The sequence below is a fragment of the Amphiura filiformis genome, chromosome 4 (genome assembly GCF_039555335.1).
Source record: "Amphiura filiformis chromosome 4, Afil_fr2py, whole genome shotgun sequence".
Lineage (NCBI taxonomy): Eukaryota > Metazoa > Echinodermata > Ophiuroidea > Amphilepidida > Amphiuridae > Amphiura > Amphiura filiformis.
The window spans coordinates 83,753,487-83,772,202 of NC_092631.1; the positions used below are offsets into that span (position 1 = coordinate 83,753,487).

Consider the following 18,716-nt stretch of genomic DNA (forward strand, 5'->3'; position numbering starts at 1 on the left):
TAGGTGTTCTGCATGATAAGGCATTGTCGTCCACAAAAGTCTGGTAACGGGACAAAAACACTTTTGTTACTTTTGACACAAGATGCATGGAGAAGATTCAAGGCACACACTATCTACATTGCAGATGAGGATACCAGAGAGCGGTTAGATACGTTTATAACGTCAATCCCAGACAGGCAAACAGCATTTGGCTTGGAAATCAGATACCACCGTCATTGCTGGCGTCAATATGTCAGCAATCAAGCGAGAGATAATCTCAGTGAAAATGCAGAGCATCTACAGCATGTTAACCTTCGGGAGGCTCAAGCTTTGTTCTTTCAACATATCGAACAAGTCATATTTAAAGATCGTGAAATACGCACCCTTGAAGGACTGCTCCAAGATTACATTCGCAATACTTCAAACTACGGGCACTTTTCCCAAGTAAGGTCCAGCTACCTCAAGGAACATCTGATTAAAGAATTTGGAAAAAGACATAGGATTTCACGTGCACGTATTCAGAAGAAAGTTAGTGAGCGTGTGTATGATACAAGCACTTCCGATACATACATCGAGGCCGCGCTTTTATCACTGGAAGTAACGGATGACCAGTTGGTCAAGAATGTCGCAACATGACTCAGAACAGGTCATCAAAACAACCACTGTTCCTTGGCCCAAATTTTCAAATTCCGCCCTTGTTTTCACGAATTTCTCCATTTAAAACTTAACAATCCCCCTCCTGGATCAACAAACAATTTCGACCCCCCCTCAAGATAAAAAAATCCGGGTTCCCCCTTCAAAATGCCAACCCCTGTCGTAAATAACGATTGCTCTCTAAGATTGACGAAATTGATCAGACCTTTGGGTTGTCATCAGCTGAACCTGTGTTAGGTTTTTTCAACCAGTTAAATAGTAGGAGCTCACTAAAGTTTTCATCTTGCTCCAACTCATGTATGTACGGGGGCCAAGGAATAGTGGTTCTTTTGATGACCTGTTCTCTAAGTCGTGTTGCGACATTGTTAACCAACTGGTCATCCGTTACTCCTAGTGATAACAGCGCGGCCTCGATGTATGTACCGGCAGCTCTTGTATCATACACAAGCTCACTAACATTCTTCTGAATACGTTATTGAAATCCTATGACTTTTCCAAATTCTTTGATCAGAAGTTCCTTGAGGTAGCTGGACCTTACTTGGGAAAAGTGCCCGTAGTTTGAAGTAATGCGACTGTAATCTTGGAGCAGTCCTTCAAGGGTGCGTATTTCACGATCTTTAAATATGACTTGTTCGATATGTTGAAAGAACAAAGCTTGAGCCTCCCGAAGGTTAACATGTTGTAGATGCTCTGCATTTTCACTGAGATTATCTCTCGCTTGATTGCTGACATATTGACGCCAGCAATGACGGTGGTATCTGATTTCCAAGCCAAAGGCTGTTTGCCTCTCTGGGATTGACGTTATAAACGTATCTAACCGCTCTCTTGTATCCTCATCTGCAATGTAGATAGTGTGTGCCTTGAATCTGCTCCATGCATCTTGTGTCAAAAGTAACAAAAGTGTTTTTGTCCCGGTTACCAGACTTTTGTGGACGCACAATGCCTATTCATGCAGAACACCTATACTTGAAAGAAGTTTCTTGGGAGGAGGTCCTGAGAAAGATGATTGCTGACCGGACATCCTAGCCTTTTTTTGATTTCTCAGATTTGTGCTTGCGTTTTGTGGCTTGGCAGTGAGCGTGTGTGTTAGACATCGTGGTACAACAGGTAGCATGCATATGATAACTCTTAGGTCCTTTATCCCATTCCACTGTTGTATTGACATGTTGAAATTTATCAAGGCCCTTCCATTGTAAAAATTTGTCTTTAATGTTCTCCCATTTCTCTACTTTTTCTAAACTGTCTTTTACAGGGCAATGATCTTTCAGCATGTATACTAGTTTATCAGTCTCTTGGTTGCTCTGTAGCTCTTCAGTGTCTGTTATGTTCTCCACACATGCTCTTGCAACTTTCCTGAAAGAACAAAGGTAACACTTTCAAAATCTATAGTATAAGTAATTGAGTAAAAATAAGCATTGGCCTCATGTGTGTCACATCTTAAATAGACAGTCATCTTGGATTTAGGGGTCAAGATGGGTATAGCCTATCCACTTCATGTTTTTGTCAATATGGAGCGGCCATCTTGGATTTAGGAGTCAACATGTGCCAAAAATTGTCGACACGTTGTTGGTTATTATAGTCAATCCACTTCATGATATATCGATTTTCATGTTTTTCAATATGACAGTCATCTATCTTGGATTTAGGGTTCAAGATGCCCCCAAACACTTTGAATATGACATGAAAGAGTTGGCATGCCAAAATAGTGGAAAAATATTGTTTGTCAGTATAGCCTATCCACATGGTATATAGATTTTTGTTTTTCAATATGGTGCTGGCGGCCATCTTGGATTTAGGGGTCAATGTGACCCCAAACTCTTTGAATATGATCTTAAATGGTTTTGCATGCCAAATATAGTTGAAAACGCACATTGTTGTTGTTATTATAGCCTCAATCCACTTCATGATATATCGATTTTCATGTTTTTCAATATGGAACTGGCGGCCATCTTGGATTTAGGGTCAAGAATCAAAAAGGTTGGGCATGCCAAAGATAGTGGAAAACAGCACATATTGTTTGTCATTATAGCCTATCCAGGACATGGTATATAGATATTCATGTTTTTCAAAATGTCACTGGCGAAAAAAAAAAAAAAAATGAGCTATAAATAGATTTTCCCGCCATTTTGGAGGGACATAGGAGCTATTTTTTTAGAATAATAGTCAAATCCACAGAGTAACAAAGGTATGCTATGAATGGTCACGGATCGTAAGAAAATGATTCATCTAGCACTGTGCATTTTATTTGGACCAAAATAGGGTTAAATTACACAATTCTGAGTGCACTGCTCAGCAAATGACCCAATTCACCTCATTATGGACTAAAAAGTCTGAAATTGTAAGTTTTGTGTGCTTTTTGTGCACAATTGTCCCTGCAAAAGCAGCTCAAAATATGATCGTTCTTTCTATAAAATTGTAATGCTTCTGCCACCAATTTTAAAAATGTAAGGCATATTGTAGACTGCATTATGGGTCAAATCAGGTCATATAACAAAACTGAATTTACTGAATTTTAACATTTAACAAGTTACATTTATACAACTGAGTGGGCATGATCATGATGATCTGTTTAAACAAAACAAACAAAAACTGTTCCCTAAATATCTTCACTCTTGTGCAAAAATCGTTGGGACAAATGTTTGAAAGATCAAATTCTTGATAATTGAACATGAGGCTGAAAAGACATGATGCATTTCATAGCTCATGTTATGTACTTGCTTATCCCCTCCCCTGGAAACAACATTGAGTGCAACCACTATTTTTCAGCATTCAACATTGAATAAGGGGAGCGGGGATGCATCAAATAAACTGTTCCAACTTTTTTGCTTGGGATTGTGGATAGGATCTAAACATAATAACCTATGATTCCAGCAAACACAAAATGTTTAAATGTTATAAAACATTTTATTCAGATTTTGTAAACATGCTGCAAAATACAAAACATTCTTACACATATAAATGTTATTAAAATATTTTGACCAAAACACATTTATGAAATGTTTATAAGGTTTAAAAAAATGTTTTGTGTGTGTTTGCTGGGATTGTATTCAAATTTGAAGCTGTAAAATATTATATTGAATTGATCAGTCTTGTTTTTGCTGTTTTAATTTATATGGATGTGCTGTGTGGTTTAAGCACTTGTAACATTCTTTATTTTTCAATAGATGCAAAAGCTAAAGGTCAAGCAGTGCACTTTTCATGGTAGCGTTTGATATTGAAAGCTATATATATATAAATATTGTCTTCCCAGAAGAACCAAAAATTTGATGACTTCCTATAATCAAGAAAACAAAGGTCCTTTCGTTAGGGGGAGGGGTGAAAAAGTCTGATTCAGATGCCAGTTTTAGGAATTTTATTCAGATTTCCAAATTTTTATAAATTCCAAAAATGTTTTAATTACTTTTTTTTTTTTTTTTTTTTTGGTGTGTTTTTTTTTTTTTGGGGGGGCTTTAGAGAGTCAAGAGCCAAAAAATTGGGAAAAAAAATCATTAACAATTTTTGGTATCTAATTTTGTATCTAAATCTAAAATGGACCCGGCCGAGCTCCGGTCGCTATGCTCCATTTGGCAAGTCACTGGCATCTCTGCTGATTAATTTGTAAAAAACTAGTTAAAATATTGGTCAAAGTTAGATCTTTTTGTATTACAGTCACGGTCAATATCCTAGCAAAAGCACTTTTGTTATATACGTGTAGGATATCATCAGAGCTTTGGTTTAATTGTTCCAGATTTCCAAGAACAAGAGATGCAGTGTTTAAGTATTTGTACTAATTTGAGAATGTAATGCGGTGTGAAATACCCGGGGGAGGGGGATTGATGGTGGGGGGGGGGCTTCTGGAATGGAAAATGAGCTTGAAAAAGTGGGTCTTGAGGGCGGCACTTGCGCATAGTGCAATGTATACAATGTATGGAGAACACTCCCCTCACCCTGGTAATACGACTGGAAATTAAATATAAATTGTAGATTGAAATGTGTGTATCTAATAAAAAAAAAAGCGGTAATGGGTCAGTACAAATGCTTGCATTTTGTTTGCTTTGTATATTCCTGCACATCTCTTTTGTGGTTCCATTCAAGATAGGGTCTTGAATCCATTCAAGGCAGGGTCTTGAATCCATTCAAGACATGGTCTTGAATCTATTCAAGACAGGGTCTTGAATCTATTCAAGACAGGGTCTTGAATCCATTCAAGACAGGGTCTTGAATCCATTCAAGACAGGGTCTTGAATCTATTCAAGACAGGGTCTTGAATCTATTCAAGACAGGGTCTTGAATCTATTCAAGACAGGGTCTTGATAAAAACGGGTCTTGAAAAAACAGGGTTTTGAAAAAAACAATTTGTGCAGCTATCCATCAAGAATTGGGCCGCCAAAAAAAAGTTTGTCAAATTTGATGTGAGGTACCGTAAAAGACATGTACATAAATTGCATTTTGATGGCAAATAATGACTACCCACATTACACCATAATTGGACATGAATTACATTAATTTGATAACAACTTTTTCCTAGTGTTATTCAGGGCCTTAGATTTGGGTTGTGTAACTTGTAAAAGACCTAACAAAAAGTAACATAATGCAGCCATTATAAATACGCCTAGTTTCAGAACTATTATTCACAATAATTTAACACAGAATGAAGGGTTGTTTATTTACATGCATTTTGATACCTCATATGGCCAATGTCATTCAAAATTAATAACACAGGCAGTAGTGTCTTTTTAAGAAAAGAACCCAAATTTAAAAGTTGAAGTTATTTGTATTAATTTGATTCAGCGCGAAGATAATGGCGGATTTTACACGCCACAATGCTTTCTTAATAACCAGTGATCGCTGTACACAGCAACTTTTAAATTGTGGTATTCTACTTTAAATTAAAACCACTTCCGTGTTGTTAATATTGAACGACATTAATTGGACGAATGAGGTATCAAAATGTGCGTAAATAAACCATCCTCCTTTCTATGTTAAAATATTGTGAATACGATTAATTGTTCTGAAGCTACATGTATAGGCGTATTTTATATATTATAACATCTTTGCTACTTTTTGTGCGGTCGTTATTTTGTAATGTACATCACATCCAAAGTTTTGTATACCGAAGACATTACTAAAACAGCAGATTACAAACTGTGTATAGTCTATTAAAAATCAATAAAAACAATATCATCTTTGTAACAATGTTGTCCGTGTTATCAATTCATGTTTAAAACTACAAATGTAGGCTTTGAAGGGAATTTCATAATTCAATAGCGTGCGAAATGATTTATGTGTTGGTAATTGGCATAAAAAAGACATTTCACCTGGTCACAAGGCCGGTGGAGGGGGTCTACTCAGTACAAATGAACATGGGTACCATTTTTGGCCTTTTGGTATATCAATAACCCCTTTTTCTCAACCAATTTTGGTATATGGATGGATGGGTCCATTTTTCAAAATGTTCTTGATTTTTTTTGGAAAGTAGCCAAATTTTCCAAAATTTTGTGAAAATTTGATAAAAACCAAGACAATTTGAGTCTAATTCTCAGTAGCACGTACAATCCTACCATTTAACCAAACTTGAGTACCCCCCCAGTCAAGAGCACTCACAGTTGTGATACAAATATTTCAGAGAAACCATATAATCAGCATGTGTTCCCCTTTGTTGACTGATTGATGAAACTCTGCATCCACCTGAAAGGACAAGATTCAATTCTAACATCTGAAAACAATAGTTTCATTAATCAGTCATAAACAGCTATTATCTGTTCCAACTCCAGTGACACCTCTTGTATTGCCCTGGGTAGTATTATTCCTATGTTTACTGAAGGGGATGGAAACTGGTACTGCAACCCAGGTATATTGATTTTTTTAAAAGAGCAAAATGTACCTATACGCTAGCGAAGTTACGTAATAATCGGATTAACTACCATAGCAATAGGTGAAAACAATTTTTGAAAATACCGCGCTGCACTGATACTTTCACACGGTACCTCTGCATTGAAACGTATCATGCTAATCACTTGCACCGGTAATTTAAGTATTTTTGAAAAGACCAGTATTGTGTTCAATCTATGATTGCAGACATACACAGGCGATTAGTTCAAACTGCTTGTAGTGCAGCGCGATATGTTCAAAATTGTTTTCACCTATTGCTATGGTAGGTAATCCGATTTATTACTTAACTTCGCCAGCGTATACGCCGTAGATAATTGGATTAACTACCATAGCAATAGATGAATACAATTTTTGAATAGATCGCTCCGCATTACAAGCAGATTACACTAATCACCTGTGTAGGTCAACACACATAGATTGAATACAATACCGCTATTTTGAAATATACTAATCTTACAGGTGCGAGTGATCAGTCTTTCTTTGACATCTATGGTTCAATGCATCAGTACCGCGTTAACGCTTTAGTGCAGGGCGGTATAGTCAAAATTGTATTCATCTATTGCTATGGTAGATAATCCGATTAACTACGTCACTTCTATGACGTATTACAACACATCCAACGGTCCAGTGAATTAGGTGTCACTGCCACTGGACTAGATAAAAAAAATCATGACGGGGAATAGTTTCTCTTTAAAATATATTCTTATCAAAAGGAGGGTGTTGTTGACCAGATTCTACCAATTTTGTGCCTATTTTTGCATTTTTCTCAAAAATTAAAGTGCATTGGTGACAAGTAAGATATGTATATTATAGGGGCAAGGACTGCAACTACTGCACTGAAAATATTATTTCAAACAGACAACAGTTGTGGAGCTACAGTCAAAAATGAGGGAAACCAATATTTGATCAATAAATCAATAAATACTTGTCTTGAGTCACTGAAATTTCAGTGTGCATGTAGTAACTGGATTCCTTGCCCAATATACATAACTTTTGTTACCAGTGTTTTATTAGTTTTTGAGAAAAATGCAAAAATAGTCACAAATTTATCAAGAGGTGTAGTACCACCTTAAAGGTGCAAGCCTGGCATGTCTATTCCTTAGGTACATGAAAAATGTAGCAAACAAATAATAATACAAGTACAAAATTAGTATCATATTTTTATCAACAATTAAACTTTTAATTCTACAATTCTATCTACATTTTAGGTCAAATACGTATGGTATATTATCCCTGTAATTATATCATATCTTCAAAACTGAACAACTAATTTGCTCTTCAACATAATCAGATGAGAAAATATTGTGTGGCTGAAAATATTAAGTCAAGTGAGAAATTCATATCAACAATTTATGTGGATTAGTGAAGATCAACCTGTGACAAACGTGTTTGTTTTAAGCAATTGAAAATCCCAAATTGAAGTATTTAACAGCAATAACAAAATGTTCAATTGATGTCTTTCTCCATGTCTTCAACCTACTAATAAATAAACCTCCAAGGTAATTTGGAAACACAGGGTGTATAATGTTGAGCTCTTTGAAACAACAAATGAAATGATCATAAACAAAGTTAAACATTTACACACAATTTCCTCTGATGACTGTAATTTGTAATTCAAACTTAATGTTGGACAGTTCCTGATATAATTCAGGTATAGAGCAATGCTCAAGATTACCATTTATGAATAGCTAGTATTTTGATCTTCAAGGGTTCAAATGTAGCAAAAATCTGCAAATTTACCAGTTTTAATGAACAACTGCATTCATTCACACAAGTTCCATATTCAACAGACATGTAATTGGCTCCCTGGGTGCTTCAAAGCTTAAAAGGGGTAATTATTAAAGTAATATTAATGAAAGAACATTACAATACAAATTACATGCATTGAACATCTAAAATACACTTGAAGTCAAAATCATGATAATCCTAAATTGGAAGTTTAGAAGGTAATTTTATCAGACATTTGATGAAATTAAGTTGTACATCAGGTGCATTCGGTCAGTTGGCATGACATCACTTGCGATAGATCGCTTCTTCCCATTGATTGTGTTTGCCGGGATTTGGCTGTTCCATCTCACAAGAAGGGGATGCTTACTGTTGTACTCAATGGGGAAAATCACAAAACATGCCAGATAATAAATATACTTCTTGATGAAACAATTCCAGTTTTTTACCAGGGAAATCAATTTCCAATAATTACCAAAGAAAAGGTAAATTGGTGTTTTCTGTATTGAGCAAAATTGACTGGGACTATCATGAGAGTGTGAGAAGTGGGTAAGTGCAATAGATGGAACAACCCTGACCAAGAGAATTGAATACAGGGTGCTCAGACATGACTTTATAAGGGGAGTGGCAAGTCAGGCCAAACTCAGTATGTTACTCCTAAACCAAGTGACATATAACTGGTGGTATTTACATAATTAAGTTAGGCGGGCAGCCTAACTTATTTCTTTCTTGCGATTTCTTTCTTTAAGTTAGGCGTGCAGCCTAACTTATTTCTTTCTTGCCATTTCTTTCTTCTTTCTTTCTTCTTTCTCACAATTTGCTTCTTCTGCCACATCCTTGATCAGATTTCGACCAAACTCAGTCACAAGCAGTATTGGGTAGCTGGCTACAAAAGTTATGGGTTGTTTAACATCAGAGGTCATCCAAGGGGTCACTGGGGTCAAAAAGGTCATTTGAACCGAAAATGCTCGATTGAGCTGAAATTTAAATGCAATGATACTTATGACATTCTAAACATGTTTAAAATATTTTAAAATTTATTTAAGGTCATTAAGGGGCCATATAAAGGGGTCAAAGGTCAAGTTTTTTAAAATGCTCCAATTGAGCTGAAATTTAAATGCAATGATCCTTATGACATTCTAAACATTCTAAAAACATTTTAAAATTCATTTAAGGTCTTTAAGGGGTCATAAAGGGGTCAAAGGTCAAGTGTTCCAAAATGTTCCAATTGAGCTGAAATTTAAATGCAATGATCCTTATGACATTCTGAACATGTTGAAAATATTTTGAAATTCATTTAAGGTCATTAAGGATGTCATACAGAGGTCAAAGGTCAAGTTTTTAAAATGCCAGCTTTCCACGATCAAGGTATATTAAAACGGCAATTAATGAAACAGTCTTATTAAAATTAATAAGCACAGTGTTGCTGCTGGATCAGATCGTCACAGTCATCCGCCTAACTTACCTCGTGCCCTTGCAAAGGGCACAGTTGCTCTAGTCTTTCTTTAAGTTAGGCGGGCAGCCTAACTTATTTCTTTCTTGCCATTTCTTTCTTTCCTCTTTCTTCTTTCTTCTTTCTCACAATTTGCTACTACTGCCACATGCTTGATCGGATTTCGACCAAACTCAGTCACAAGCAGTATTGGGTAGCTGGCTACAAAAGTTATGGGTTGTTTAACGTCAGAGGTCATCCAAGAGGTCACAGGGGTCAAAAAAGGTCATTTTAACCGAAAATGCTCTGATTGAGCTGAAATTTAAATGCAATGATCCTTATGACATTCTAAACATGTTTAAAACATTTTAGAATTCATTGAAGGTCATTAAGGGGTCATAAAGCGGGTCAAAGGTCAAGTTTTTCAAAATGCTCCAATTAAGCTGAAGTTTAAATGCAATGATCCTTATGACATTCTAAACATGTTGAAAACATTTTAAAATGCATTTAAGGTCATTTAAGGGGCAATATAGGGGTCAAAGGTCAAGTTTTCAAAATGCTTCAATTGAGCTGAAATTTAAATGCAATGATCCTTGTGACATTCTTAACATGTTTTAAATATTTTAAAATTCATTTAAGGTCATTAAGGGGTCATACAGCGGTCAAAGGTCAAGTTTTCAAAATGCAAGCTTTCCACGATCAAGATATATTAAAACCGCAATTAATGAAACAGTTTATTAAAATTAATACTATCCAGCACAAAGTATTGCTGCTTGATCAGATCGTTCAGAGATATTCTCATCTTCTCTGGATCGTCACGGTCATCCGCCTAACTTACCTCGTGCCCTTGCAAAGGGCACAGTTGCTCTAGTTCTTTCTTTCTTTCTTTCTTTCTTCTTTCTTCTCACAATTTGCTACTACTTCCACATCCTTGATCGGATTTCGACCAAACTCAGTCACAAGCAGTATTGGGTAGCTGGCTACAAAAGTTATGGGTTGTTTAAAGTCAGAGGTCATCCAAGGGGTCACAGGGGTCAAAAAAAGGTCATTTTAACCCAAAATACTCCAATCGAGCTGAAATTTATATGCAATGATCCTTATGACATTCTAAACATGTCTAAAATATTTTAAAATTTATTTAAGGTCATTAAGGGGTCATAAAGGGGTCAAAGGTCAAGTTTTTCAAAATGCTCCAATTAAGCTGAAATTTGAATGCAATGATCCTCATCACATTCTAAACATTTCAAAAATATTTTAAAATTCATTTAAGCTCATTAAGGGGCAATAAAGGGGTCAAAGGTCAAGTTTTCAAAATGCTCCAATTGAGCTGAAATTTAAATGCAATGATCCCCATGACATTCTAAACATGTTAAAAATATTTTAAAATTCATTTAAGCTCATTAAGGGGCAATAAAGGGGTCAAAGGTCAAGTTTTCAAAATGCTTCAATTGAGCTGAAATTTAAATGCAATGATCCTTATGACATTCTTTACATGTTTTAAATATTTCAAAATTCATTTAAAGTCATTAAGGGGTCATACAGAGGTCAAAGGTCAAGTTTTCAAAATGCCAGCTTTCCACGATCAAGGTATATTAAAACGGCAATTAATGAAACAGTCTTATTAAAATCAATACTATCCAGCACCCAGCACAGTATTGCTGCTTGATTAGATCGTCACAATCATCCGCCTAACTTACCTCGTGCCCTTGCAAAGGGCACAGTTGCTCTAGTTGATTCTTTCGTTCTTGTTCTAAAAATACTACTTCTGTGTATGGGCTATTCCATTTACAATCCACACCCCCTGCTATCTCAATTCCAGTTAAACAATATGATCAATAAATGTGGAAACGATTCAAATCCAGTTGCATTTTATACAGTTTATGGTGCCTATTTCAGAACATACTTTGTATGGAATTCCAAAATTTCCCACATCTTTTCCACTAAATTGTTGGATGGAAATTATTGAGTCAGGAGTGATTCAACTTTATGATGCATACTACAAGTCATCGTAAGTCCCAAACCCATTGTCACTTAACACAGAGGTTCTCAATAGGTGGCCCGCAGGCCAGATCTTGCCCACCGACCAATAATTTGGTTGTCTCTCTGAAATGTACAGTAAACATAGCAAAACAAGGTGTGTTTGGTTCTCAAGCACATGTCTTTGAAATAATTTTGGCCCTATGTGGTCCACAAGCAATTTATATAAATATAATTGGAAACCCCTGCTCTAACATATAAATCCTATAGATGGAAGACCTATAATGGGTTAGCAATCACGATGCATTGTAGATGTCAGTAAAAGGCAATCCTGGAATGACTGAAAAATTTGATGATTCTTATGAGATTATATATATGACAGGTTTGAATCCTTGATCAGTTTTGAAAGTCTACAATAGTGCAGTTCTTTAGAATTCCAGGTATGTAATTTCATGCTTCTTCAGGTAGTCAGTCAGGTTCCAAAGTCATCACAGCAAAATGGACTTCTGTAGCTAGCATAAGTGTACTTCTTTAGAGAGTCTTGGGTAAAATTATAATTTACACACACACACCTATCAATTGGTGTTAATGTTTTCCTTCATAAAACTTGGAGAGGAAATCTGTCTTGAGTGGTTTCTCACTTTCTTTAAAATATCTCATGAGGTGAGATACTTGCTTCCAGATGTAAATAGTTTCTTCTAATTCTTGTTTTCCCTGCAGGAAAAGAAAAGTATCAACAAAAGATGGATGTTACATTCAGTTTGTATCCATTACATCGAGGGTTGAGAACCAGAAAGGAATCCTTTGTGAGTTAAGGTTTTCTGCCTCTCAACCCTCAACATATAAAAAATCACCTCTTGCACCAATCACCATTCTCGAACACCTTATCAATTAAGCTAACTTGATTACATTATAACATTTATAACTCAGGTGTTTTTGTGGACTCCAGGTCTTTTAAGAAATCAAGCTAGGCCCAAGAAATCCAGGAAACTCACATATTTTTGATGGCTCGCCTTACTTTCGATGTTATTTTTCAGGTACGGTACAAAATTTTTTGAGATTATGTATTGAAAAGAAGAGTTCAGATGCAAAAACCATTGACGTCATATCAATCAAGCAAAATCAGTCGGAACTTGGAAATATTGATTTTGAGATATATCCCTCTTGTTTTGGAAAACTCTTTAATTGCTCACAAATATCTTTTGATCTGGTATAAATTTCAATGGGGTTTTCTGCAAAATGCAGTTGCTTAAGAAACTGAAAATTGAATATGTGCCTGGCTTAAGACTGATTTTGCTTGATCACACCATATGCCTTTTTAAATATTTTTGTATTTATTCCAATTGCATCTCAACTCTTAAAAAAGTTGTTTATTTTGTGGAATCCTGATGTGAAACTCACCTTAATTACCAATAAATCTATAGTTCTAAGGTCCTTAATATGAGCATTCTTCTCAAACATCTCCCGTACTTTGTCCCTTCCCTGCTTCACAGAAATGTCCAATTGGAAATTACGAACTGAAACAAAGCAAACAAACAAAGGAACAATGTGAATACACACCATTTGTTCTTCTGTAAATATTCATACACCTTAAAATGGCAAAATCAAATTTACAAATATGAAACATAATTAAACTGACCCATTCCATGTCAACTCCAGGGATGTGCACCGCAGCACCTCTTCAATTTTTTTTCTTTTTCTGTGTGGTGGTAGATATTGATGAGAAAGTAAAATCTTGTTAATTTGAACTTCATACTCCATTTCGTTTTCCCGTGGCATCAATTTTTATTTTAGGGGGGTCAGCGTAAAAAATGTGTCGCAACGCGAAAGACAACGTTTGGAGGTCCATAAATATATAAAGGGAACCATTTACAACTTTAAAAAGTATGTATTCTGGGGTACTTATTTGTGTAGAATTCAAATCTGGCATCAGAAAACTTGTAACTCCTTTACTTTCAAAGATGTAGGGCCCTCAAAATGCAACTTCGTCCACCCGGGACCAACTTTGGGGGGTCAAAACTCCAAAAGTAAAAATAAATTTTTTGTCCATTTTTTTGCCAGTCAGAGCCCTTTGGTAGGACATTACTCTTATCCAATATTGAGCCTATTAGAATACTTTTAGCTGAGATATTACCCATGCAAAACCCCAATTGCACATTTTTTGTACATTTTGACCCCCTGAAAACCAATGTCAGACATTTGCCCCACCATCAACTTCAGGTATGTTGAAGATATGTCCTTGGACAACATTTCTGAGAGATATTGGCTTTGGGACTCGATGCTTCAACACATCAGTAAGGTTTGCATTCTCCATAGAGTTGTACACATTTTGATTTACATGTATAATGACATTATGTACACCTCTGTACTGGAAATGCAAACATCCACCAAAGCTGATTATTTTTACTTTTGGAGTTTTGACCCCCGCTACATAAAATTACAAGTTTTCTGAGGCCAGATTTGAATTTACAAAATGGACATACTTTTCAAATGTAAATGGTTCCTTTATACATTTTTGGACCTCCAAACAGCTTTTCGCTATGACACATTTTTACGTTGACCCTCTAAATTTCAAATTGATGCCACGGAAAACAAAATGGAGTATGAAGCTCAAATTTTCGAATTTTACTTTCTCATCAATATCTACCACCACCACAGAAAAAGAAAAATTGAAGAGGAATGTGCACATCCCTGAGTTGACATGGAATGGGCCAACTAATTTATTTTGCAATGTTAGTTTTGATCAGCAGTGACACTTTTTTGCAATGCATTTTAAATATTCTTGTCATAAAAATGTATCAAATTATGTGAGGCAAACAAACAAGAGTGGTTTCTGAAATCTTTGTTAGTCTACTTTGCAGGAAACAATAACTTGGAAGCATAAGTGTGGTTTCTGAAAGCTTTGTTAGTTTACTTTACTTTGCAGGAAATATTAAAAATGGAAGCACTGAATGAACTTTAAAATTCATGCAAATGTACCATAATTTCTGTGGAGTTAGCCAGTTAATTTGTTATTACTTCCGTGGCGTGGTCCAGGAACGTCATGGTGATCGGCAATTGCGTAGAAGTGGTGAGGTCTCCTCCCCTTTTACGCGCCAACAACAATGGATCAACCATCTTGTTGTTGACCGTTGATCAGCCGATCAATCGATTCAAATCGCCAAGGCAAAAATGACGTCGCTTTGGCAAGTTGAAGAAATCTCAACTTCCCAGCGATATCGCTTGACACGTAAATGCGTCAACCAATTATATGGTCATGTTTTTTATTTGGGACCCCAAATATGGTGGATTTGTGACATGCAAGACAAAATTTCTCACTTTAGATGCTGATATTTTTCTAGTGCTACATCACAGAGACCTGGTTTTGGTCTTATTTTGTAAGCAATTTAGTAGGCTAAAAAATCAGAAGAGAAAACTAAACAATTCATTTTGACTAATTAGTAAAGCTCGTTAAGTGGAATTAGGCAGGGGTGGATGCGGTGGCGGAGCAGGCGGTGGCGGAGAAGGACAATGCTGTACATATGTACAATGGTGATTTAGTACACATTGTCTCAATAAACATTATTGATGGGTTTCTACTTGTTTCTGTACTTGATAGTTAAGCCAAGTGATACCACTTTTAGCATTCACTGCCTCAGAATTTGTTAATTGGACAATTGAAAATTACTAATTACTTGTTGCTACATGAATAAAGTTCATTGACCTGTGTGTATTTAAATAGGGATTTCATGTAGGGAATATTGAAATGGGTGCTACGGTTGAACGAAACATGATAAAAGCCTCAAATTTTGTAAGCAGACCTTGGTTGTGATCCTTGTTACTTTGGTAAACTAATATTTATTAAAACATAGAAAGTTTGCGACAAATCTGAAAGAGCGCCCTCATGCTCAAATTTGATCCGAAAAGTCATTTTTTACGAAACCGCTTTGTCAAATTTTCTTTTACCTTTCAAAATTGGATTGTTGAGCTTATTTTACATCTAGTTACACACCTCAATCATGAAAATTTGCATCTCCAGTGCCAGATAAGGGGTGTTTTGAAGAAATTCATATATATTGATAGAATTTTGACCACCCTGTATCTACATAATCGAAGTACTTGACCGGTAAAAGTTCTATATGGCTAGGTGGGCAATTAAGTTAGATATATCAAACATGTGTCAAAACATTACATTATCAATGTATGTTCAGGTGTGACCCCCATAACTGAATTAACATTTTTGACCTAATTTTGTTTGTTACACCCTGTATTATTATGAGTAGCCCTGTATTTAATGACTCTCATTGTATCGTTTCTGAAATCATCTGAGTATATGCTCTCAGAATGTATATACTTTTATTGGGTTCTAGTGTAAACTTATGGAGTTATAGGGCGCTTGCGAGGATCATTGAAAGGTTAAAAGGTTGATAAAAATGACCTGCATTGAGAGTCAGTCAAGTGCGGTGGAGGACAAACAAACTATTACCATCCTCTGTGAATCTTTGCGCGTTATTCAAACCCATGCTTTTAGTGATGTGGTCGACATGCCTTATGTCGACATAATGTCGACGTCGGCACGTATGCCGACATGTCGACATCAAAAAATCATGTCGACAAAAAAATTTTTTTTTTTTTTTTTTTTTTCAAAAATATTTTTGGCCAGAAAAGCAAGTTATAGGCCCAAACTGACTTGTTATTCAAGGTTGAAACCAGAGAAATACTGCTACTAAAAAAAAAAAAAAATGCCAATTTTTTTTTACAAAGTTGGATGAACTTGTACATTTTGATTAGGGCCTACCTTTGCTTCTATTGAACAGTCAGGGACACATTGAATTAGTATGCATTGCTAGCTGTTCAATAGAAACAAAAGTAATTAAAATGTACAACTTTTTCCAACTTTGTAAAAAAAAATTGGCATTTTTTTTTTTTTTTTGAGTAGCAGTATTTCTCTGGTTTCCAACCTTGAATAACAAGTCAGTTTGGGCCTATAACTTGATTTTCTGGCCAAAAATATTTTTTTTGAAAATTTAAAAAAAAAAAATTTTTTTTTTTTTTTTTTTTTTTTTTTTTAGAATTTTTTTTTTTTATGTCGACACACTGTCGACGTCGGTATACGAATTATATCGACATGTCGACAATAAAAAACGGTGCCGACCACATCACTACATGCTTTGTAAGGAATATTAGCACTCTGTAGGTGATATTTCATTTTCACGTGCTCTAATATATCGTTGTTGTGCCTCCAGGGCTAGTGACCCGTGGCGTACATGAAACCTCCCTATAGCACCAAACCTGTAAAAGCATATGATTTGCTTGAAAAATTCATATGTCACGCAATTGGTACCCAGTATAAAAAACATGACCATATACAACCAACTGGATCTATTAATATTTTGCTAATTAATTTACCTTTTTCGATTATTTACTTTTGGTGATGAATTAATTAAAGGAGGATTTCGTGATCCTAGCATCCTCTTTTTATGACATTTTTCAGTAGATATCCACGAAAAAAGCTTATTTCCAAAATTTCAGTTGATTCCGATTTTGCGTTTGCAAGTTATGCATGATTAGGCCAAGGAAAGTCGATTTTGAGTTTCCTGTCACCCGCCCTCACTTCATTTTTTGACCCTCACTTGAATTCATTATTGTGATTTTACAAAAAATACTGATAAAAACTGGTTATATTTGCAAAGAAAATTATGAATATCCCTTTATTTTTGTGGAAAAATCAAAATCAAAACATGCATTTTGCTGTCAACCTTGCAGACTCTTTTTAATATACTTTTGAATCTCATTTGGGCTAAACATCCATCTTCAAGTGAGTGAGCGGCAAATAACAGCACATTTTACATGCGTGTTGGTCATATAATAAAAGGCAGAAAAATAATGAATAATGAATAATGAAAAAGTTACCTCACTTGTTTTCAGAAATTATGTGACGGGAAACTCAAAATTGACTGTTAGGGGCCTTATGTGTATTACACTGCTCCATAGACAATCAATGTGTTGTAATTCAAATTTGGCGATATTTTTGCTAAATGAATCAATCTGCAAGAAATATTTGGTACACGTACATAAACATTATGTAGCCAGAGGTATCCAGTGGTGTGAAAATTTCAACTTTTTTTTGGAAAAGTGGGGGGATGAGGCTGTGGATCACGAAATGCCCCATTAAGCAATAATTATTGACAGCAACTGATGTTTTAAAAATGTATTTTGTGGCATTTAGAATATATAATTGTCGTCTGCAACCAATCGCTATCGCCGTAATTAGTATAAATTAGATTTCGCGGTTCTCGGGTTGGGTGGTTCTTGTGACTATCTCTAATTACCCAACACCCGTTACCCATATAAGCCTACTTGCCCCGACCTTTTAAACTACTATAGGCCTCTGTATGTGTGCCGTTTTGGAATCCGATGAGATGCACCTGCACGATTACCACACTGTCATGACTGTAATGCTTTCCGATGCTCGCACTGCGCCCGTCGGTAATATAATACTCCGCCCACTACGCGATACGCACCGCGAGCACGTGTTAGCGAGCAATGTGCACGCGATAGCGCGCGGACAGAGGGACGGACGGACACACCATGTCATGATTAGTATTATGATGCAAAAGTGACGAGCGATGGCGATGCATCGCAAAATTCGGCGATTCGTTTCCAAAAGCGTTTAATCGCAATCGCTCGGCGATCGAGTGTAAATTCATTCAGCTTTACTTTAGTTGCGAGAGAGACTCGTTTTACCACACAGCAATACTTCGTATTGCATGCATGAGCCACACATAATTTTTAGTCTTTAGTTCAATTTTAGGTAAGCTTAAACTTTGTCATAAAAAAAGTTAACAATTTTGTATGCTTTTTACTCTCAACTCACCAGCATGAGGTACCTCCCTGTACCACGCTTTGTACAGATTTAGAACTCGCGTTCTAGCTTCAGCTGGGTTTTGGGACATGATAGGTTTGATAGCTTTTACAACAGCAGCCACTCGGGCTGCCTGACTGGGATTCGCCATTTTTCTACTTTTGGCCGGCGCCGGCGACCTTGTAATTTACCGGAAGTAATCAAAGTTCAATGACCTCTTGATTTTATTCTTTT

At 36.0% G+C, this 18,716-nt stretch overlaps 1 protein-coding gene across 1 annotated transcript; it reads right to left on the reverse strand.

Annotated features, from left to right (window-relative positions):
• Nucleotides 1–12,173: 12,173 nt before the first annotated feature.
• LOC140151546 (NADH dehydrogenase [ubiquinone] 1 alpha subcomplex subunit 6-like) lies at nucleotides 12,174–18,647 on the reverse strand. Its single transcript, XM_072173928.1, has 3 exons — nucleotides 18,495–18,647; nucleotides 13,040–13,155; nucleotides 12,174–12,352 (listed from the first exon to the last, which is right to left on the reverse strand). Exons 1-3 carry the CDS (start codon nucleotides 18,631–18,633, stop codon nucleotides 12,224–12,226), a joined length of 384 nt encoding a protein of 127 aa, XP_072030029.1. The 5' UTR covers nucleotides 18,634–18,647; the 3' UTR covers nucleotides 12,174–12,223.
• Nucleotides 18,648–18,716: the final 69 nt, after the last annotated feature.

Coding starts and splice junctions, on each gene's coding strand:
- LOC140151546 (XM_072173928.1), bottom strand. CDS start 18,633: ATGGCGAATCCCAGTCAGGCAGCCCGAGTGGCTGCTGTTGTAAAAGCT. Junction 13,156..18,494: donor CAGGGAGGTACCTCATGCTG/GTGAGTTGAGAG, acceptor GCTTTGTTTCAG/TTCGTAATTTCCAATTGGAC. Junction 12,353..13,039: donor TAGATTTATTGGTAATTAAG/GTGAGTTTCACA, acceptor CTTTTCCTGCAG/GGAAAACAAGAATTAGAAGA.